The sequence below is a fragment of the Eschrichtius robustus genome, chromosome 20, assembly GCF_028021215.1.
Source record: "Eschrichtius robustus isolate mEscRob2 chromosome 20, mEscRob2.pri, whole genome shotgun sequence".
Classification (NCBI taxonomy): Eukaryota; Metazoa; Chordata; class Mammalia; order Artiodactyla; family Eschrichtiidae; genus Eschrichtius; species Eschrichtius robustus.
This window is the reverse complement of record NC_090843.1, coordinates 48,293,299-48,312,274: the sequence shown is the minus strand read 5'-3', so window position 1 is coordinate 48,312,274 and position 18,976 is coordinate 48,293,299. Positions and strand designations below refer to the sequence as shown.

The following is an 18,976-nucleotide window of genomic DNA, read 5'->3' as shown; positions in this document are numbered from 1 at the left end:
GGCCTTAGAGAACTTAAGTAACTTGCGCACGGCTACCTAAGTAGTGGGGAAGCTGCAATTTCATCCAGGTCATTTGACTTATGAGCCCCAGCGTTTAGCCACATGGCAGACTGCTTTCCTTCTCCAGTGTTCCGTGATCCATTTTTCTCTTCCACTCACCTAAGCATGTCACCAAACATTATCTTATATTGTTATTAAGTTTTTCATCTATCTATGTATCATCTCCCTGGGATTACTGTAGGCTTCTTGAGCATGGGACCATGTCCTGAACTTCTCCATATCCCCCTTGACGCACACCAAGGAGCTTGGTGTAGTGCCTTGCACATGTACATATGAAATGCACAATGGTTCAATGGAATACAATGGGTTTTAAGTGGTCTCCAATTTATAGATACATTGGTTGATCTTGGAAAATTCTTTAGGAACCTAGACTGCATTTTCTTAGTGAAAATCTATTATAAATGGCTTTCTAAGGCAGCTGCACCTCTTCAGTCCTGTGTTTCTATTAGGACCATCTTCTATTTCAAAACCTACCAGGAAATCTAGAAGCCCCCAAAGACCTGGCTGGACTTCTACACTATGGCTGACTGTGAGATGCGTAAGCCAGACCTAAGGACCTTGCTCACGTTTGCTTCAGCTTCCAACAACCCACCCTGGCCAAGAGAGAGGGTAAGACAGCTTGATCACCTCCTGCATGAGCACGTCTGCCATGAGAAAGCTACCCCAATCTCTGTCACAGGCAGAGATGAGTTGTAGTCTGACTACCATTAGCAGCTCTCGTTCTTCAGAAGACACCTCTCTGAATCTCAGCATCCTTGTTCGTGGAATAAGACCTCTGGGTTAGATACTTTCCAAGGTAGGACCATCCTTTGCTTGGGTCATTTGTGTGGGTGGGTCAGTGGCTAAGTGCGTGATTGCATAGAGTGTGGTACATTCCTAAAATGTTTGCATTGGTATGTTTTAGTATACAATAAAACTGAGTTTCAAAAAGAAAAGGAAGAAATCTCAAATTCTGTGCAATTTAGAGCAACCAGGGACCACACTCATTGGAAACGATTATTGGAAGATGGAGGTAGGTATATCCCCTGGGTTGTTAGGGCAAAAGCAGTTGTACAGTGGGTAGGATCTATGGTGGGATGCAGCTGTGGTTTTCACATGGCCAAAGCAAGGGGACTCCTGTGTTAATCAGTGTCTTGTACAGGAGCCCAATGTGTAAAACATATACACAACATATGCAAAGGGTAGTGTATCAACTTAAAGTGCAAATTAGTATAAAATCAGGCATTGAGACCAATGAAGCTCTTTTGCTGAACCCAAATCTGTCCAGTGGGGCTGTAGGAAAATATTAACTATTGGTGTATAAAGAATATATGGGAGCCTTTTTTTTTTTCCAGTCTTCTTGCAACTTTTCTGTAAGTTTGAAATTATTTTGAAATATAAAGTTAAAAATCAAATAATCTAAAACTGTTCTAAAATTTTAAAAGGTTTATTTTTAAGAAATCACATTGTAATAATTTTTTCCTATTTTGGAAGAAAATCTGAAAAAGAATACACACACACACACACACACACACACACACACACATCTGAATCACTTTGCTGTACACCTGAAACTAATACATTACAAATCTACTATACTTAAAAGGAAAAAAAAAAAAAGAGAGAGAAAGCAATCATGTAACACTTAGAAATGAAAGTCACATCGGAAGTTTGCAGACATTCCAGAACTGGAAAACCAGCACACACTTTGAAAGCTCTGGTACAGACTATCTATTCGCTCTGGTTGCCATACATATGCTAGGAGATTATAAACACTAAAACCAAAAATAATTCTAAAACCAAAAATAATTTCAACAATTTCTATTTTAAATATGTTTTTATAATTTAGATGAAATAATTTCATGTTTACCTTAGTTGTCAAATATGCCCCAGAGAGGGTACAACCTGTTCCCTGCCTGAAATTCTCTTCCCTCTTGTCCTGCCTCTCACCCCTGTGGCCTAGCTAATTTCTGCTCATCCCTCTGCCCTCAGCCTCAACGTCACTTCCTCCAGGAAGGCTTCCATGATCTCCTAAGTCAGGGTTGGCTAAGTCCCTCCTCTGTGCCCCCACAGCACCCTGGAAGTGTCATCCTCGTTACAGGCTGAATGCACTTTAACAAACCTATTGTCCATCTATCACATTAGAGTGTCAGGGCCATGAGTACTGGAAGCTGTGTCTGTCCTGTTCTTGGATGTAGCTCTGGCCCCTAGTAGCACAGTGCTTAGCGTGTGAAGCTCTTAATAGACGCTTGCTTGATGAAGGAATAGGGGATGATCTGTGAATCTATGGGTTATGTAATGTGAGTTTGTAAATCCACCCTTGTTGGTAGATTTTCTGCATTAAAAGCCGTTCTTTGTGCAGCGTTTATCTCATTCTCATCTCCTGCCCCTGCAGGCAGGTCTCTGGGCTGTGTTCACTTCTCTCTTGGGGCCAGGCCTGCATGCTACATGTTCACACTGAACAAAAGCTGTTGTCCGAAAAACCCGTCTGCTGTTGACACCAGCTGCAGAGGATCTGCTCTGGGTTCTCCCTAAAAAATCAACTCTGAATTTTCCACAGCAGATATTTGCTCCCATTCTTCTACTTTCCCAGAATGTTTCTGGGCTGCCCACCCTCCCTCTCTTTACCAGGTGCGTTGTATCCGGGAAGATGGCTCAGCATAAGTCCCACAAGACAGAAGCAGGAAGGCCAGGAGTGACATAGTCACAAAGTACATTCAAAGGGCATTTTATAAATTTATTGTATAAGCCCCAATTATTCTAGAGCAGAAGTAGAAAGGCGAATTTTTGTTGCAAAATAACTTCCTAATGCACTCACAACCATATGGAAATGATATGGAACCCTCTGCCTTAGATATCATCCAAAACATACATCCTCCTCTTTCATGCCTAAGGTTGGATTTGAACTAAGAACGATACATCAAAGACAGCGTATATGCTCTCTATGGTTTCTGAAGCCTAAATTTTTTAGAGTAAAAACAGACCCAACATTTGTCTCCCTGGTGTCATTGATGACTTGCCCACCTGTGGACCCCTCCCCCCACCCACCCCCAACTCCCTCACCCCTGCCTTTCACTCTTTAGACATCTCACAGCACAAAGGAAAGGGAATTTCCATAGCAGAGGTCACTGTCATAAACTACCCTGAAAGCCCAGAAAGTGACTTAAGAAGCTCACCTTCTCACCTCTAGCTATTAAAGACAGAGGGACGGCGGACCAATTGCTCAAGACCTGTCTCCGGGTTCTAGGAGTTTCTTGCCCGCTGTGCCTGTGGTTCAGCTGTGCTTACCTGTGACGATGCTGAGTTGGGGACAAGGGTCTTCCCTTAGCTCTTTGAAATGGCTGATACTATAGACAGAGCTACTTTTAACATAATCAACCTAAGCGCAAAGGAAGTTGGGAGATGATAGCAGCTGAGGAGGGGGAGGAGATGGAGGAGGAAGAAGAGAAGGAAAGTGGCTGCAACTGCCAGGGTCTCAGGGCAGCAAGTGGATAGTAACAAGACACTGGTTTCCAATTTTTAGGTTTCATTGTCCTTTGATGAAAACACGGGAACTTTCTCTCCCAAGACAAATGTCTTAAGCACACATGCAAAACAGTTTGCACGTGGACTCTCCTGATTCTCCCAGGCCCAGAATAACCTGTCTGTGGATCCCAAGTTAAGAACCCCTGGGCGGAAACTAACACACCATTGTAAAGCAACTATACTCCAATAAAGATGTTAAAAAAAAAGAACCCCTGGGAATTCCCTGGTGGACCAGTGGTTAGGACTTGGCGCTTTCACTGCTGTGGCCCAGGTTTGATCCCTGGTCCGGGAATTAAGATCCCGTGAGGTGCAGCCAAAAAATAAATTAAAAAAAAAGAAAAAAAAGAACCTCTGAGCTAAGAGGGGGATCACACCACAGGTCCTAATCATTGGGGAATGGAGAAGAACTTAAGCAAGGCATGACTGTCAGTATCCCGTGAGTCACCAGAAAAGGGCTGTCCCAAGAGCACGTCCCTGGGAGTTGGCACTGGAGCCACATTGTTTAAGGCCTCAGGAAAGACAGGGTCAGATGGTAGGAGTTGGCTGTCCAGGCACGTCCCTCAACTTGCTAGGACAGAGGCCACGCCCTACTCATCCTTTTATCTCCAGCCCTCAGTCTGTGCCTGATGCCCCTTAGATATTTCTTGAATCGAGTAAGTGAATTAATTAGTGAGTTAATTTATTTGTAAATGGGGGTGTGTAGATGTAGGGTTATATTTCAGGGAGCATGTGACATTTCTCTGCGCCCTATGCCAGAAAATCAATAACTCAAGCTATTCTGGCCATTGGAAGGAGTCCTAGAGCAAGAAAATTTGGGAGTGTGATAGGAACCCATGAGAGGGAAAACACATCCACAATCAATTCATGGATTGAATCCTGCATCTTAAGGCAGGATGTCACAAATTTTAAGGTGTATAAGAATCACTTGGGATCTTGTTAGAAATGCAGTCTCAGGTCCCACCTGAGTAGATCTGAACTCACTGAATTGCAATCTGCATTTTAACAGGATCCCCTAGTGACGCTGCTGCAGCCAGATTGTAGACCAGACCTCCCTGAGTAGCAGGATTCTAAGGAATCCTAATGGCCATGTAATCAAACATATGTACCCCTTTACAGATGGGGAAAGTGAGCCCCAGAAAGAGCTTCTGACTTTGACTAGGTCAGAGTGAGGCACTGGTAGAGCTGAGACCAGAACTTATACAACTTCCGATTTGGGTAGTGGATTGCTTCCACTATCCAACATGAATACTCACTTGTAAGACAGTGTGTGTGTGTGTGTGTGTGTGTGTGTGTGTGTGTGTGTAGTAAAGAAAAAGGAGAGCAGCACCCTAGATCTCCCCTGGGTAACCCCAGGACCTCCCTACCCCATTTCTAAGTGGGAGGCTGATGTCCTCCTTTTCCCCATTCGCCTTGTTCTCTTCTAAAAGCTTGGAGTAGAGGCTAGAGAAAATATTGCTGGGGTCAGGAAAAGTCCAATTCCTTTCTCCCCTCCACCTGACAGAATAGCAAGTAGTTAGTACAGATAACATCCGCCATTAATGTTTGATTAGTATCCAGAGAACTGACATTGCAGGAAGAGTGTGACATCATACTCAAGGTGACGTCTTCTAATCTGCCTCCCAGACCCCATCTCCTCCTGCCGTTCATGAGAAGTTTCTCAACTGGTGAGCTGCGGCTGTATTCATCTCCTAGTGTTAAGATCATGAAATAAGATGATGTTAAAATGCACAGTGTGACCCTCTGACTTTATCCAGTCAACTGGATTCATTCTTCAGACTACCTAGAGGTAGAATACGATGAGCAGTACTTCTATCCAAATTCTGACAACCTGAACTCTAAAGAAATGATACAGGGGGGAATTTTTAATGATTGAAAAGTAGAATCCACAAAACCTAGGAGACCTCAGTGGCCAAGTGATCCAGTATCCCACCCAATGCCTGAATCCCCTCTACCATATGCTATTGAATACAATGCCTGGATCTACCAGGCATTTGACTCATTAGGCCTCCTCCATGCCATGCAGATGTGTCCACACAAAAGCGGGCTCGACACCCTTTCACTCAATCTGACTCCTGAATCACTGCTCAGACTCGCTCCGTGCCCTGTATGTCAGCCAGCTCCCAACACTCCCATCCTCTGCTCCGGTTACTCATAATCCGCATGTATGAACTTGGTTTGCCCTTTGCATCTGCTTTTCCACCAAGAGAGGACCGGATTGAAGTGAATTGTAATCAAGGAGAGGAGCCGAGGTCATAGCCAGTTAAGGAAAAGCCTCCTGTTTTTCTTGAGCTGATCTGCCTTTTAGGGTTTCTATCCATAGAACCCTAACACTATGTTCTCTGATCTCTTTGAACTCTGCCTTCTCAACGTTAAGTTCTGTGTCTGACTGCTATCTCTTAGCCATGTCACAGTCACTTTCTCCCAGTGTTCCCATCCTTTCCAAGTCTCTATTTAGCCCTTCTGTCCAGAATAGCCCTTCAGTTCAGAGTAGCATTTTTCCCATCCTCAAGAGGCGGAGGTAGTACAGTGGTACCCAAACTTTAGATACCTGTACCGGTGGTGTAGGATAGGGGTTGGGGGGTCTTCATTTTAATGAGCAGCCCAAGGGATTCTGCTGCCGGTGGGCAGGGGGCCTAATTTAGAGAAATATTGATGGGAATTTTGATGTCAGACATATTGCAGCTCAATTCCTAGTTCTGCAACTTACTACCTGTGAGACCTTGAACATCTTAGGTCATCTTGATAAGCCTCAGTTTCCTCATCTTTGTTAAAGAGATGATAAAACCCATCTCTGAGTGTTCAAACCATGAAATGAGATGACGTCTATAAGGTGCTTCATATAATTTAAGGCAGGTAGCAAGCACTCAATGAATATGAGCTAGCATGCCTATTAGTGTAATTTCTTCTTTTATCTTCAGGATAGGGAAATTATTAGCAGGTAATCATTGATTTCATGTCCTTTTTAGCAGACTGAGATTTCTAATAGATGTTGGTGCATCTTCTGATCACGTTTTCCTCTGAGTTTCGTGATTCGCATTGGTAATTTATTACCATTTCCACGCATAACCATGGACCTTACACTTAGTAGGGGATCAAAAATTGCCGAATATTTTGCATCGAGAGAATGCCATCTGGCTAGGCCTCCTGTGCTACATTCCCATGGCAACACCACATCTGTTCTTCTCACCCTTCCCCCAAATGCTCTCCAGCATCTTGACATTATGGCACTGATTCAGTTCCCTCCTGGCCCGACCCTTCCCACTGCCCGGTTCCAGTGAACAGTGCTATCCCACAATGCCTTGATGATACCTGCCAGTTTTCATTTACTTCTTTGCATTAAAACGTCCAATTCACCTCATCATACAATATATGCTCTAGGCATAGGTTATGTTTTAAACAGAGAAATAATGAGAGAGGAAGCTGGTGAAATGGTGAAATGGGAGGAGTTGGAGTGGTGGGCGGGACGTGGCTTTGACAACCAGGTAAGAAGGAATCACTTTTTCCTTTCACGGAAGGGTTCAGTTTAGCTTCCGTGGTGGTGATCAAATGATTAATTCAGAAGAATTGAGCCTACGCTATGGATAAGTTACATTCCAAGTTCTCCATCAATGAATGATACACATAGCGACTGCACAGAGCACACACGGGTAATTATAAGGGTCGTGGGGCTCTGGTGTTCAGGTCTGGAAGGTGGTAGAGTGTGGGGTTAGAAGCAAAGGCTCAGGGGCTGATTCTGACACTTACGCACTGATGTGACATCAGGCAAGTCACGTCAGTCCTCTGAGACTCAGTTTCCTCTTCTGTAAAGTTCAAGTAATACATACATCTTACCTCGTAATATTGCTATGATAATTAAGTGAGATAAAGTATGTTAAGCACCTAGCATGGGGTCCGGGACATAGTTAGGGCTCAATAAATGTAAGCTGATAGTACTTCCTTATTCACCAGTCCCTCCACTGGGACTTCGATACGGCTCATAACCAGGTGGGAGAGGAAAGAGTGTTCCATTCTGGTCCTTTTTGTCTTTTGAACCCTGGTTCTCTGGTGTCCTCTTATCTGCTGGTTCGTGTCAGGCTGGTCACGTCCTTGTAGCTGAGCTGATACACTAATCGCAGGCAGTTCACGGCCTCTCTATCTACAATTTCTCAACCTTCAGTCTTGAAGGTACAGTGACTTGCTGGCTTTCCCATCCAAGCTTTGCCTCCTGAGTTCCTAATTGCATTTGCATAACCAGGCACACACTTGCCTTTCAAGAGAGACATTTCTCTCGCAAGGCAGATAGAAATACACGGGGCCTAAGCATCACATCTGTGAGGAGCTTCTCCAACCCCACCCCCGAATCTGGTGTAGTTGCTTTAGGAAGGTCTTATAGACCCATGAATCCCAAATCTGGCTGGTCATTAGATTCACCTGGGACGCTTTCGAAAAATACGGCTTCCAGGATCCCACTTCTGGTCCTTTTGAATTGGAATTTTCATGGCTAAGAACCATTGTCATAAGAACACCTGGAGTTAGGCACGTACAAAGAATAACTTCTGAAATGAACATTACCTGGTAAACGGATGGCTGTTACCTCAAATGGGTGCTCCCTTTCACCTGGGATAGAGCCAAAGCACACATGAGTTTCCCACCTCATGCTCCTTCGGGAAGGTAACACAAGCTGGCTTTAGACCCTACGTCTAATATCTCTTGAGGATTCTGAGAGCCTTCATCTCTTGCAAGTGCAGTCACTAATGACTGATTTTATTAGCAAAGAGTGTCTTCCAGCACTCCCTATAAAACCTCTTCAGCACTGCCCTTGCCTACGGCCAGTGCTCTGAGCTAGAAGTGTAAAGACAAGTCTTCCACATGCACTTCATTTGCTTACATGGCCTACGATTCCCTAAGAAGAAGCCCACAATTTATATCCCAGCCAAAGAGAAAGATGAGCGGGCCAGCTCCGCCTTTGGGAAGAAGAGGAGGAAGAAGAAAGAGGCATATTTTAGTTACATGGGGAAAATCCTAAAGCAAGTGAGTTGGGACTCTCTTTATGCAAACTGAGGATGGCCAAGACATGTATCATGTTAGTGGCCCTGGGTGTGACCTTGACTTCAACTTCTGGTGCAGGAGTCCTTCCTCACACGTTGAGTTCCCGAAAAGTTGCCGCTATAAACTGGATCTGTGAATGGCTGCTATCTTCTCCTACTTGCCTTTCTTTCTGTTGGCAGCAACTCTGAACACCTGAGCCCTTGGTGTCTCCCTTTCTTGTATCTGTTGACAGCTCATCTGTAAAGTGATTCTTAAATGCCCTCCCCTTTTCCTGCAGAGAGGGGATTCACCACCTCGTCTGTTCTGTCGCTTTGAAGAGTTGCAACTAGCAGGTTTTCATTAAATGGTCATCTGTATTACACTTAGAAATTTCTTTAAGTAGGTAGGCACTCATTCCTTTTTTCCTGCCCACCCAACACCTCACCCCATGGCATACAAATTGTAGAAAACAAAATCAGGAAAGTCTTCCCCTTCAAGAGAAGCTATCGGGAAGACAGGAAGGAGATTCTCTGAAAGATGTGTTAAGGCTTGATTTGGGATATTACTTCTTTTTTTTTAATTTTTATTTTATATTGGAGTATAGTTGATTTACAATGTTGTGTTAGTATCAGGTGTACAGCAAAGTGATTCAGTTATACATATACATGTATCTATTCTTTTTCAGTTATACATATACATGTATCTATTCTTTTTCAGTTATACATACATATGTATCTATTCTTTTTCAGAGTGTTGAGTAGACTTCCCTGTGCTCTACAGCAGGTCCGTGTTGATTATCTATTTTATATACAATATTGTGCATATGTTAATGGGATTTTACTTCTTCATGCCCATGAAGCAAGGCTGAGTGCTCGTGTCTGTAATTGTACCGAAGCCCCCTGTATTCCAGTAGTATCGTTTGGAATCTGTTGTTTATCCTGGGAGAAGAAGGGAAAATGGGATTAAGGAATGACAGGAGAAGGAGAGAAGGTGTGTGATTCAGAACGGGGCTCTCAACCACAGCACTGTTGACAGTGGGGTCTGGGTAATTCTTTGCGCGGGAGGCTGTCCTGTGCATTGTGGGATGTTGACCAGCATCCCCGGCCTCTACCCACTAAATGCCAGTAGCACCCTCCCTCCCAGTGTGACGACCAAAAATGTCCACAAATAATGCCCAATGTCCCCTGGAGGGCAAAATCACCCCCCAGTTGCGAGCTCCTGCAGGAGATCCTGCATTTGGCTGGAAAGGCCTTCGGTGGGAGTACTTGGACTAAGAAGTCTACTGAGCATTAGTTTTTCCTTGGCCTGTCCTTAACCTTGTGGGTCTAGCAGGCCACCCTGCTTCTTCAAGCCTCCAAAGGGTCAGGTCCGTGACCTTGGGTCAGCCTTTCAGGGCGCTGCGAGGATAAAACCAGATGTCGGTTGGATAAACGTATTGAGGGCCTAAGTGCCAGCCAGGCCTGCTGCGGGAGCTCAGATGAAAATGATGAGGGCTCTGCTGTAGAGGGGCTCACAGTGCTGCTGTGTGTGTGTGTGTGTGTGAGTGTGTGTGAGTGTGTGTGTGTTGGGGGGCGCACTGAGGAAATACCTGTAAATTATGAAAACCACGAGGAATGTTTAGAATCCCACCTCAAACCTTTCCTTTCAAGAAACTGAGGCCCAGTGTGAGTCTATGACTTGCTAACATGATGTCTCGTGTCTAGTTAGGATTAGAGCCCAGGAGGCGTGATTCTCAGGGCAGCGTTCTTTGGACTGTTTCTGCTGCCTCTCTAACTTCAGACAAGGACACTAATGACATAGGCAGTGTGTGACACAGGCTCTGAGAACAAAAAGTGCTCTGGTCCTCAGTGGGGGGATTGTGTGGAATGCAGATAAGCCAGAGGTGGCACTTGGGGAAGAGCCTTAAAGGATGGATGGGATTTGAAAGGTGGAGCTGGGTGCAGGCATGGGAGGTAGAGGTGACAGATCCACAGTGGCATGGGGACCGGAAAACATAGGGACACACCTGAGGAACAGCAAGTATTCCCAGCTTGGCTGGAGATCCTGTTGGCACAAGGAAGTAAGGCGGGAAATTAGAAAGTGTTAAATGCTCACTAGTATGAATATAGAGTGTGAAAGTATACTGGAAGCTAAAACTATATTTTCCATCTTCAGAAGGTGCCAGATGTTAACTGCTTCTATTAGGAAAAACCAAGGCGCAAAAGTTGAAGTAACCAGAGTTAGTTTGTATTATCCAAAGGTTATCTTTCTCACATACCTACAAATTCCCTTCCCTCCCTCTTCCTCAGAGAGAGCCGATAGGTACAATGGCCTAGTTTCCTTCATCATATCCCTACCGTTGTCCCTTTGGGTGGGTCGTATGTTTCCACGGATGGATGAATCCACAGAAGCCATGGGTACTCGGGTGCTGGGTTGGACCATACGTTCCTGACTATGGGAGCCTTCACTTCTCTGTCTCACCCTTATGCTGTTTCTGTCCCAGACCCACCCAGACTTCAGTGGGTGCTCCTGGATCTTGGATGTACTGGGAGCTCTGGAGGATTGGTGGCTGCAACGGGTTAGCCTGGAGGCGGTTAGACTGTCCCTCTACAACCACAGAAGAACCGTCACCAGCAGAGAGATCCTTGAGGCAGTCAAGCAGAGATGCTCTCGGAAGAGCTTGGGAATAAATGAAGTGAATCTGGATGGCCCTGTTGTTGACATGATTACACTTGTCAAACAAAATTGGATCCGCTGGAGGACTGAGCTGGAAGATGAAGTATCTGAGAAGAACCCGCTGCAGTGGTGGTCTCGGTGTGACACACCTGGTCTCTGGGTCTTGCATTTTTAGCCTCTGACTTAATTTGTGAAAATAGATAAATAAATAAAGGAAAGGCACTTTCTCTTGTGTGTGATGCTTGCTTATGGTTTTTAACATTTTTTCTGAAGCATGCATCTGCCCTGTTTTGAGCTTACCTATTGTATTTTTGGACACAATTCAACATGTTACACTGTGGACTTACCATCGCTCCCCCCACTCCAGCCCCAGGGTAGGGGCTGCTGCCCTGATATGAACTGAGGATTTTTTTTTCTTAATTTAAGCACCCCTACCCTGACTTATGGAAACTAAAAAATAAAGGGAAAAGGGGTCTGTTTGCTCTTTGAGTATAAGACCCATGACGTTGTTTATCTATATAGCACCTAGCATAATAGCATGTATGTAATAAGTGTCAGTCAAATGTAAAAGCTGGTCCCAACCATGGAAAAACAAACCAATTATAATAGTAGTATAAAAATACAATAATTTAGGAGCAGAAAGAATAAATGGGCTGATATATTTTAGACATTGTGGTCTGGGAAAGCGTGGGTAGGCGACATGAAGGAAAAGAAGAGGGGAAGGATTCTGGGCTGAGGGAACAGCATGAGCAAAGGTCCTGAGGCCGGCAGGAAAGCTTTTAGCTTGTTAGAGAAACTAAATGAAAGTCAGAGCAGCCGGGTTCTAGCAAGCAAGAAAGAAGTACATTAGGAGATGAGGTTGGAGAAAAAGCCTGGGGCCGAGTCATGCAGGGTTGGTTTGCTATTCCAAGGACAATGTGAAGCTGCTGAAGGATTTTAACTAGGGAATTGACATCTTGTTTAGGTTTTTGTTGTTTTTAGTTGAGGTTTATCCCACAGTAAGGTGTATAAATCTTAAGCATACCTCAAAGTTTTACATATATATGTTTATATACACTCAGAATAAGATACAGCACATTTCCTTCACTGTTGCGGCCGTGTCAAGAATAGATTCAAGGGAATGTGGAAATGGGAAGATTTGTTCGAAACGTTTTGCATGAGTTTAGTGGAGGGATGATGGTGGGCTGCTTGATGGTGGGTAGCAATGAAAAGAAGTGAGGAGACATGAAACAGAATTTGAGATCAAATCAATAGAATTTGCTAATGGAATGGATATGAGAAGTGAAGGAAAAAGTGATGGTTCCTAAGTTTAGGGCTTGAGCAGTGTGGTGGACAGTGGGGCTGGTTATAGAAATAGACAAGACTCTAGGAAGGAGGACAGGTGTTTTGGGAGAGGTGTAAATTGAGATTTGCATTCCGGACAGGTTAAGTCTTAAATACCTGTGAAACATGCAAATGGAGATGTCAAACAGGTAGGAAGGACCAAAGATACAAATTTGGGAATCAGCATAAAATAGCAACATATACATCAGCAGGAATGGGTGTGATTACCTAGGAAGATGGGATAAAAAGGAAAAGAGAAGACAATTCGGACCAAGACCAAAGAAATTCTAATATTTAGATTCAGGTAGTGGAGAACAGACAAAGGTAACAAAGGGCAGGAAATGTGAGAAATCAGGAGAGGGTAGTGTCGTGGAAGCCAGGAGAGGAGAAAGGGGTCCAGTCCACTGTGCACAATCCTGGGGAGAGTGTTAAAAGGAGATGCTTGTGTCTGTTGCACTTGGTGACAAGGGGATCATGGTGCCATTGAGAAATCTGCCCACTGGAGCAGGGTGGGTATCAGCCAGATTTGAGCAGGTTGAAGAGTGAATGGGAGCTAGTCAGTGGAGACAGCTTTTCTGATGGTGTTGAGACAAAGGGAGAAATTTAGCGCTGAAAGGGAACAGAGACTTGGGCTGGTAGTTGGAGAGTCACTGGGTTCAGAGATTTTGAAGATGATAGGTACTAGAACGCCATTGTTTGCTGATGGGAATTCTCCAGCGTAGAGGGAGATTCAGAAGAACGTAGAAAAAGGCAAAGGACCAAGGACCTTGAGAGGGTGATGGTGGGGATGGGATTCAGAGTAGAAATGAAAGAGGAGAAGATGTGTACAAATATGGGAAGTTTAGAGATTTGGTATGAAAAAATGAGGAAATCAGTACTTTTTTTTTTTTGAGTGAAACAAGTGAAAGTGGAGGAGGAACATGGAAAGTTTGCAGATAAGATATGAAGTTGTTGTCTAAGGGACTAAGAGTGTGAAGCTGGGACATATGTGGACAGATGGCTCCCCAGGACTGAGCACCTGCTTAAGGTCTGTGGTCATGAATTGAAAGCAAAGCCAGTCTTGCTGTGTGACTTTCTCCACGGCATGTATCTGCTCCAGTGCCTGGCTGCAGAATGCAGAGTGTGGGTTCTGCGGCGTGAACTAGGAAGGAGAGAGGAGCAAGGGAGCTACTGCATGATGGACCGTCAAATCCAGGCCAGCCAGGATGTGGCAGGGAGGAGTGGGAAGAGCGGGGCAAAACCTCATGGGATTCACAGAAGGCACGGAAGAGGTCAGGCCTGTAAACTGAATCTCAAAGAAGGAATTTTCTCTCTCCAGCACCGTTCAGTGTTAGCTAACCCATGAGGGCTCTTGCCTAAGAAGCAGGGGTGACACCCAGTGACCACTCCTTGAAGTGCACCTTCTCGGTTTTATGTTGTCAGCAGACCCCAAAGCCAGCTTGTACGAAGTGATCAGGGGGTGTTCTGCTCCACTTGGGAGGCACTCAAGCCCTCCCCGATTCTCTCCGTAGTTGGACCACTGGCCCTGCGCTCTCTAAGGGGGTAGAGATGCTGCTACCCAGGTGGGTAACTAGACATGGACAGTCGAGGCATTGAAGGCAACCTGGCGGCTGTAAGCCCAGACATGGGCTTCCCTGCTAGGTCTCTGCCGTCCTGGGGATCCAGAACAAGCATCTTAGGATGGCTTTGGGAATGTATAGACCCTTAGGGTTTAGACAAATGCCAGGTAGTGACGCAAACCTCTTCCAGCCCACGGTTGTCCTGGGGAATTGTCAACCCAGCTGACTCAAGAGCTGAGAGGGTCCTAATGTCTCAAGCTCCCCCGAGATTCTCCTTCCCCAAGCGCTGGGGTCTGACTTAGTCTAGAGGGAAACACAGTTTCTCCCCAAATCCTGTCACCCATCACAGGTACCAGGCTTGACTTCTGGGCTAAGGATTTGGTTGCATCTCAGTTAGAAGCTGTTCTGTACTCTTGGCAGAAACACTTAAAATTGTCAAAACACTTTTTTTGGAAAGACGTCTAAAGACAGATTTCACAGCCTTCCTCTCTTGCTCTAGTATTTTATTACCCCTCTTCATTATTTTTAAAACTAATTTTCTATTGAGCTAACATTGCTTTATAACATTGTGTAAGTTTCACGTGTACAACATTATATGTTTACTTCTGTATACACTGCAGTGTCTCACCGTCCATCACCGTACAGTTGATCATCTTTATCCATTTCATCCTCCCCCAACCCCTGCCTCTTCCCCTCTGATAACCACTACTCTGTTCTCTGTATTTATGTGTTTGTTTTGTCTGGTTGGTTTATTTTATCTTTTGTTTATGTTTTTGTTGTTGGTTTTTGTATTCCACATATGAGTGAAATCATACGATATTTGTTTCTCTCTGTCTGACTTACTTCCCTTAACATAATACCCTCCAGGTCCATCCATGTTGTTGCAAACGGCAAGATTTCATCTTTTTTTATGGCTGAGTAGTATTCCATTGTATATATATTCCACATCTTCCTTATCCATTCATCCACTGATGGACACTTAGGTGGTTCTCATATCTTGGCTATTGTAGATAATGCTGCAATGAACATAGGGGTGCTTGTATCTTGTCAAATTAGTTTTTGTATTCACAGGAAATACAAAGAGGACCAAGATAGCACGCCTAACTCCCTGTGCAATGACCTAAGTTATCGATACTTTTATTATTCTGTCTAACTACCTTTCACTAAGACCTGCAGTTTATCTTTCACTTTAAGAGGTTAGCCAATCCGGTTTTAAGTCCAGGCACAAGGGGGTGAAACGAGGATGTGTCGCTGAGGCGTGAACCCTGGAGTGGGGCAGGTTGAAGAAGATGGTTTCGAAGGTGGTCAAGAAATGGAAATGGAGGAAGACTGTCTGACTCGCCTCTAACCCTCTTCCCCATCTCTTATCTCACAGTCGCCAGCTTGATCTTGACTTTGAACTTAGGGGCCGCCTGGTGTAGTGGCAAGAGTCTGCACTGAACTTGCAGTCAGGTAGTCACTTGCTCACGTCTGTTTCCACATCCGTAAAATAGTGATGGTAATGCCCCCTGCACACAGTTGTGGTAAAAGTCAAGTAATGTACATGAAACTGTTTCTCATACTGACAGTATAATTTCCCTTGCTCCACCCCCCGAGACCCCCCACCCCGCCCCCGCTCCATTGCCCACGTGCACATGGCCTAATGTCCCCTGGGGGAAATCTGTATTAATGGTCTCTATGTCCACTGGTCCAGTTGCTTTGATGTAGAGGAAATGCAAATCTGGCCTTTGTTCCCAGTGGGGAGCCCGGCCCAGCCCTGCCCTCCTCCAGCCTTCTCCCTTCTCGCTGCTTTCTGGTCCTGTTCCCTCGCTGCTGCCAGACCCAGCCCTTCTGAGAGTTTGCTGGCTTTTGCTCCTGCAAGGCAGACTGGCTTCACTGTGATGTCTGTCCACGCCCATAGCTCAGAGGAGGACTGACGTGCGTGTACACAAACCCCTCCCTGCTGGCCTCTGTCTCCTTGGAAAGCTGTTCACTAGCCCGTAAAAGGGCCCAAACACTTCAAACAAGTATGAACTCGGAATCAAATCAGGGATTTAAAACTGCAACTCAAATTCAGATCAACTTTCCTTTCTTTCCAGTGCTTGCTGCCTTCCCCTCTCTGAGTGCTTCCCACGGGCTTAACCCTCCTGCCTTAAACCTCCCCCTGGCGGCCACACCCCAGGGGGCTTCCGAGTGCTGGGAATGGGTCTAGAGTTCCTATCCCCGCTGTAGAATGACAGTGACAATAGTTAAGCTTTATGTTCATTCCTTCCACAAGTGTTTATTGAGCACCTACTAAATGCCAGGCATTGTTCTAGGAACTGGAGGTCAGCAGAGTAAAGTATAAGACAGTCAAGTCCCTGCTCTCGTGGAACTTACATTCTGAAAGGGAAGAAACAATAAACAAATATTTAGTGCACTGTCCGGTAGCAAAAGTGCCATTCAAAAAACCACATCAGGCCAGGGGAGTGTGGACAATGGGAGATGCTCCTTCAGATGGGGTGATCAGGGAAGACTTCTCGGTAGAGGTGACTCTTGAGCAGCCATCTGACCAAAGGGAGGGAGGGAGCCGTGGGAACAACAGCAGCAAGGAGTCCAGGAATATAGGGAATTTTAAAGAAGTGGATCCCCCTATTTAACCAGCACGTAGATCGAGAGATGGAAATGAAGCGTGGATCCTGCCCTCCTGATGGCAACCTGTGCCCTGACTTTTGAGCAAAGCCCAACCAGGATGCAGGGTGAGCTGGGCATGTTTGAGGAATGTCAAAGAGGCCCCAATTTTTTTGTATGTCATACTGTGATGAACACTTTTTAAAAAAACTGTGATACAATATACATGACATAAACTTGACCACTTTAATCATCTTTAAGTATATGGTCACGGCATTAAGCATATTCTCACTGTTGGGCAACCATTAGCACTACTCCTCCCCAGCATGTTTTCATCTTCCCAAACGGAAACTCTGTACCCATTAAACAACAACTCCCCATTCCTTTCTCCCTCCAGCCCCTGGTAACCACCATTCCACTTTCTCTGTGATGAGCATTTTAAATGCATCATCTCATTTAATCCTCAAAACAACTGGAGGCCATAGGTTTTGCTGTCATGCCCATTCTCCAGATGGGGACACTTGGAGGAAACTGTCCAAGATCACACAGCTTCCAAGCAGAGGAGGCAGACCTCAGACCGCAGTTTCCCTGGCTCAGCTCCTACTCTCAACCGCCTACCTGGTGGGGGTGAAGGATGCCGTTCTGCTGTCCCTCTGATGGCCCGGAGGTGGGTCGGGAGGGTTTAGTGAGGGTTACAGGCCATGTGAGGTGCTTTTCTTGCTGGGGCAGGAGGGGGTTTTGGTCCTGCCTGTCTGGAAGGAAGGGGCTGCTGCCCAGAGCTATGGTTTGGGGGCTGGGGGGGAAGGTAGGTGATCGACATCTGTCTACCTCACTCCTTTCCCACCTCGGTCTTCGGAGCTGCCTTTCAGGGGACGCTCAGCTGCCCTGAGTGGACGAGCACGAGTATCTTAGGTGCTTGGCATCCAGCCCGCCAAGCAGCACTATCCCCATCTATTATTACTAGGACATAACACAGCATTAGGTGCTGCAAAAGGAATCACCCAGGAGGATCAAATGACACAGATACAACTCTGCAGCTGGCATCAGAAGGAAAAGACAAAACAAAGTGAAAGCATATCACAATGGGACAGGCTCACTTCCAGGACCAGAGGAAGTGTATTTTTGAGGATGGGGTGCACACAGAGTTGGGATAGAGTGGCTCTAGCTATTGTAGCTGTTGCTGGGGCCATGGCAACCTGCTGTGTTCTGATACCCAGGTCACTGGAAGAGCTGGCAGTTTCCTGGTTTGAGTGGTCTGGGCTTTGATGCCAGGGAGTCCTGAGTTCCACTCCTGCTCTACCACTTACAAGCTGAAAGAGCTTGGGGAAGTGGCCTTACCCCTCCGAGTCTATTTCCTTCCTTGCAAACATAATCATACCATCTATTCAGGGTTGGTGGGAAGATCAAATGAGATAAGGCATGTAGGATGCCTAATCAGTGTCTGGTACATAGTTGGTGCTCAATAAATGTTCACTCCTTGCCTGGGTGGAGCACGAGCTTGCACCCACCGGCCAGGAACCAAGCCTCACCACGGTCAGCACCACTGCCCACCTGCTGGCTTCTCCTTGCTACCCATCGAGTTCAGTCCTTGATTTGGGAACTCTTGCTACACCATTTGATGTTCAGATTAAGCGGGGAGAGGCCGTATTTAGGAGTATTGGAATTGGGGGGAGCAGCCCGGCAACCCTCCCTCTTATCTTTTGTTGGGGGGACCTCCCTTGCATGCAGAGATATTGGAAGGCAGGATACTGCCTGTGCCTCGTCTCCTACAGTGCAAGCCGACAGGGCGAGGTCCTACCCAGGACTTTGAATCCGGAATGAAGGTAAAGCTGAAGGGAGGGTCACAATCATTTCAGGGCAGTGGCACCCAGCCCTTGGAGCCCCTGTGGTGCCTGCCCATGTCCTAATCCAGGTCTTCAGTCTCCCGCTGATTCTGTGAACACCCCAGGTGCTTTCAACAAGATCCCTTTCCACATGGGACAAGCAACCAATTTCTATTGCTTGCAAGTAAGAACACTGAGTACTCACAAGGTCTTTTCAGGTCAATCTGGGGGGACTTCAAGGGGCATTGGGATGGCAGGAGTTGCTAGAATGATGGGATACAGCTGACTAGGAAAGGCACTGGCTCAACCTTAGTGCCACCCTATCTTCCCTACTGCTGGGTAGTGGGTGGTTAATTGGGGCATTTGCACCGTCAGCTCCAGGCAGCAGCTGAGATTTTTTTTTTTTCCGTTGGGTTGTTTTTGTTTGTGTTGGTAAGTCTTTTCCACTTACAACCC

The 18,976-nt window shown here is 45.8% G+C and overlaps 1 protein-coding gene across 2 annotated transcripts; it reads left to right on the top strand.

Annotated features, from left to right (window-relative positions):
- Nucleotides 1-500: 500 nt before the first annotated feature.
- H2BN1 (H2B.N variant histone 1) lies at nt 501-11,413 on the top strand. Of its 2 annotated transcripts, none has more exons than XR_011072012.1 (2): nt 501-856; nt 11,054-11,179. XR_011072012.1 is itself a non-coding variant. In XM_068531553.1 (2 exons), exons 1-2 carry the CDS (start codon nt 8,413-8,415, stop codon nt 11,399-11,401), a joined length of 510 nt encoding a protein of 169 aa, XP_068387654.1. In that variant the 3' UTR covers nt 11,402-11,413. The 2 variants fall into 2 exon arrangements, 1 of the variants encoding a protein (XP_068387654.1); XM_068531553.1 differs by lacking the exon at nt 501-856 and adding an exon at nt 8,413-8,574 and having other exon boundaries at nt 11,054-11,413.
- Nucleotides 11,414-18,976: the final 7,563 nt, after the last annotated feature.

Excerpts from the sequence above, each read along its gene's own strand:
- H2BN1 (XM_068531553.1), top strand. The coding sequence starts at position 8,413 with ATGCACTTCATTTGCTTACATGGCCTACGATTCCCTAAGAAGAAGCCC. Across the intron at positions 8,575-11,053 it reads TGGGGAAAATCCTAAAGCAA|ACCCACCCAGACTTCAGTGG; the intron begins GTGAGTTGGGAC and ends TTTCTGTCCCAG.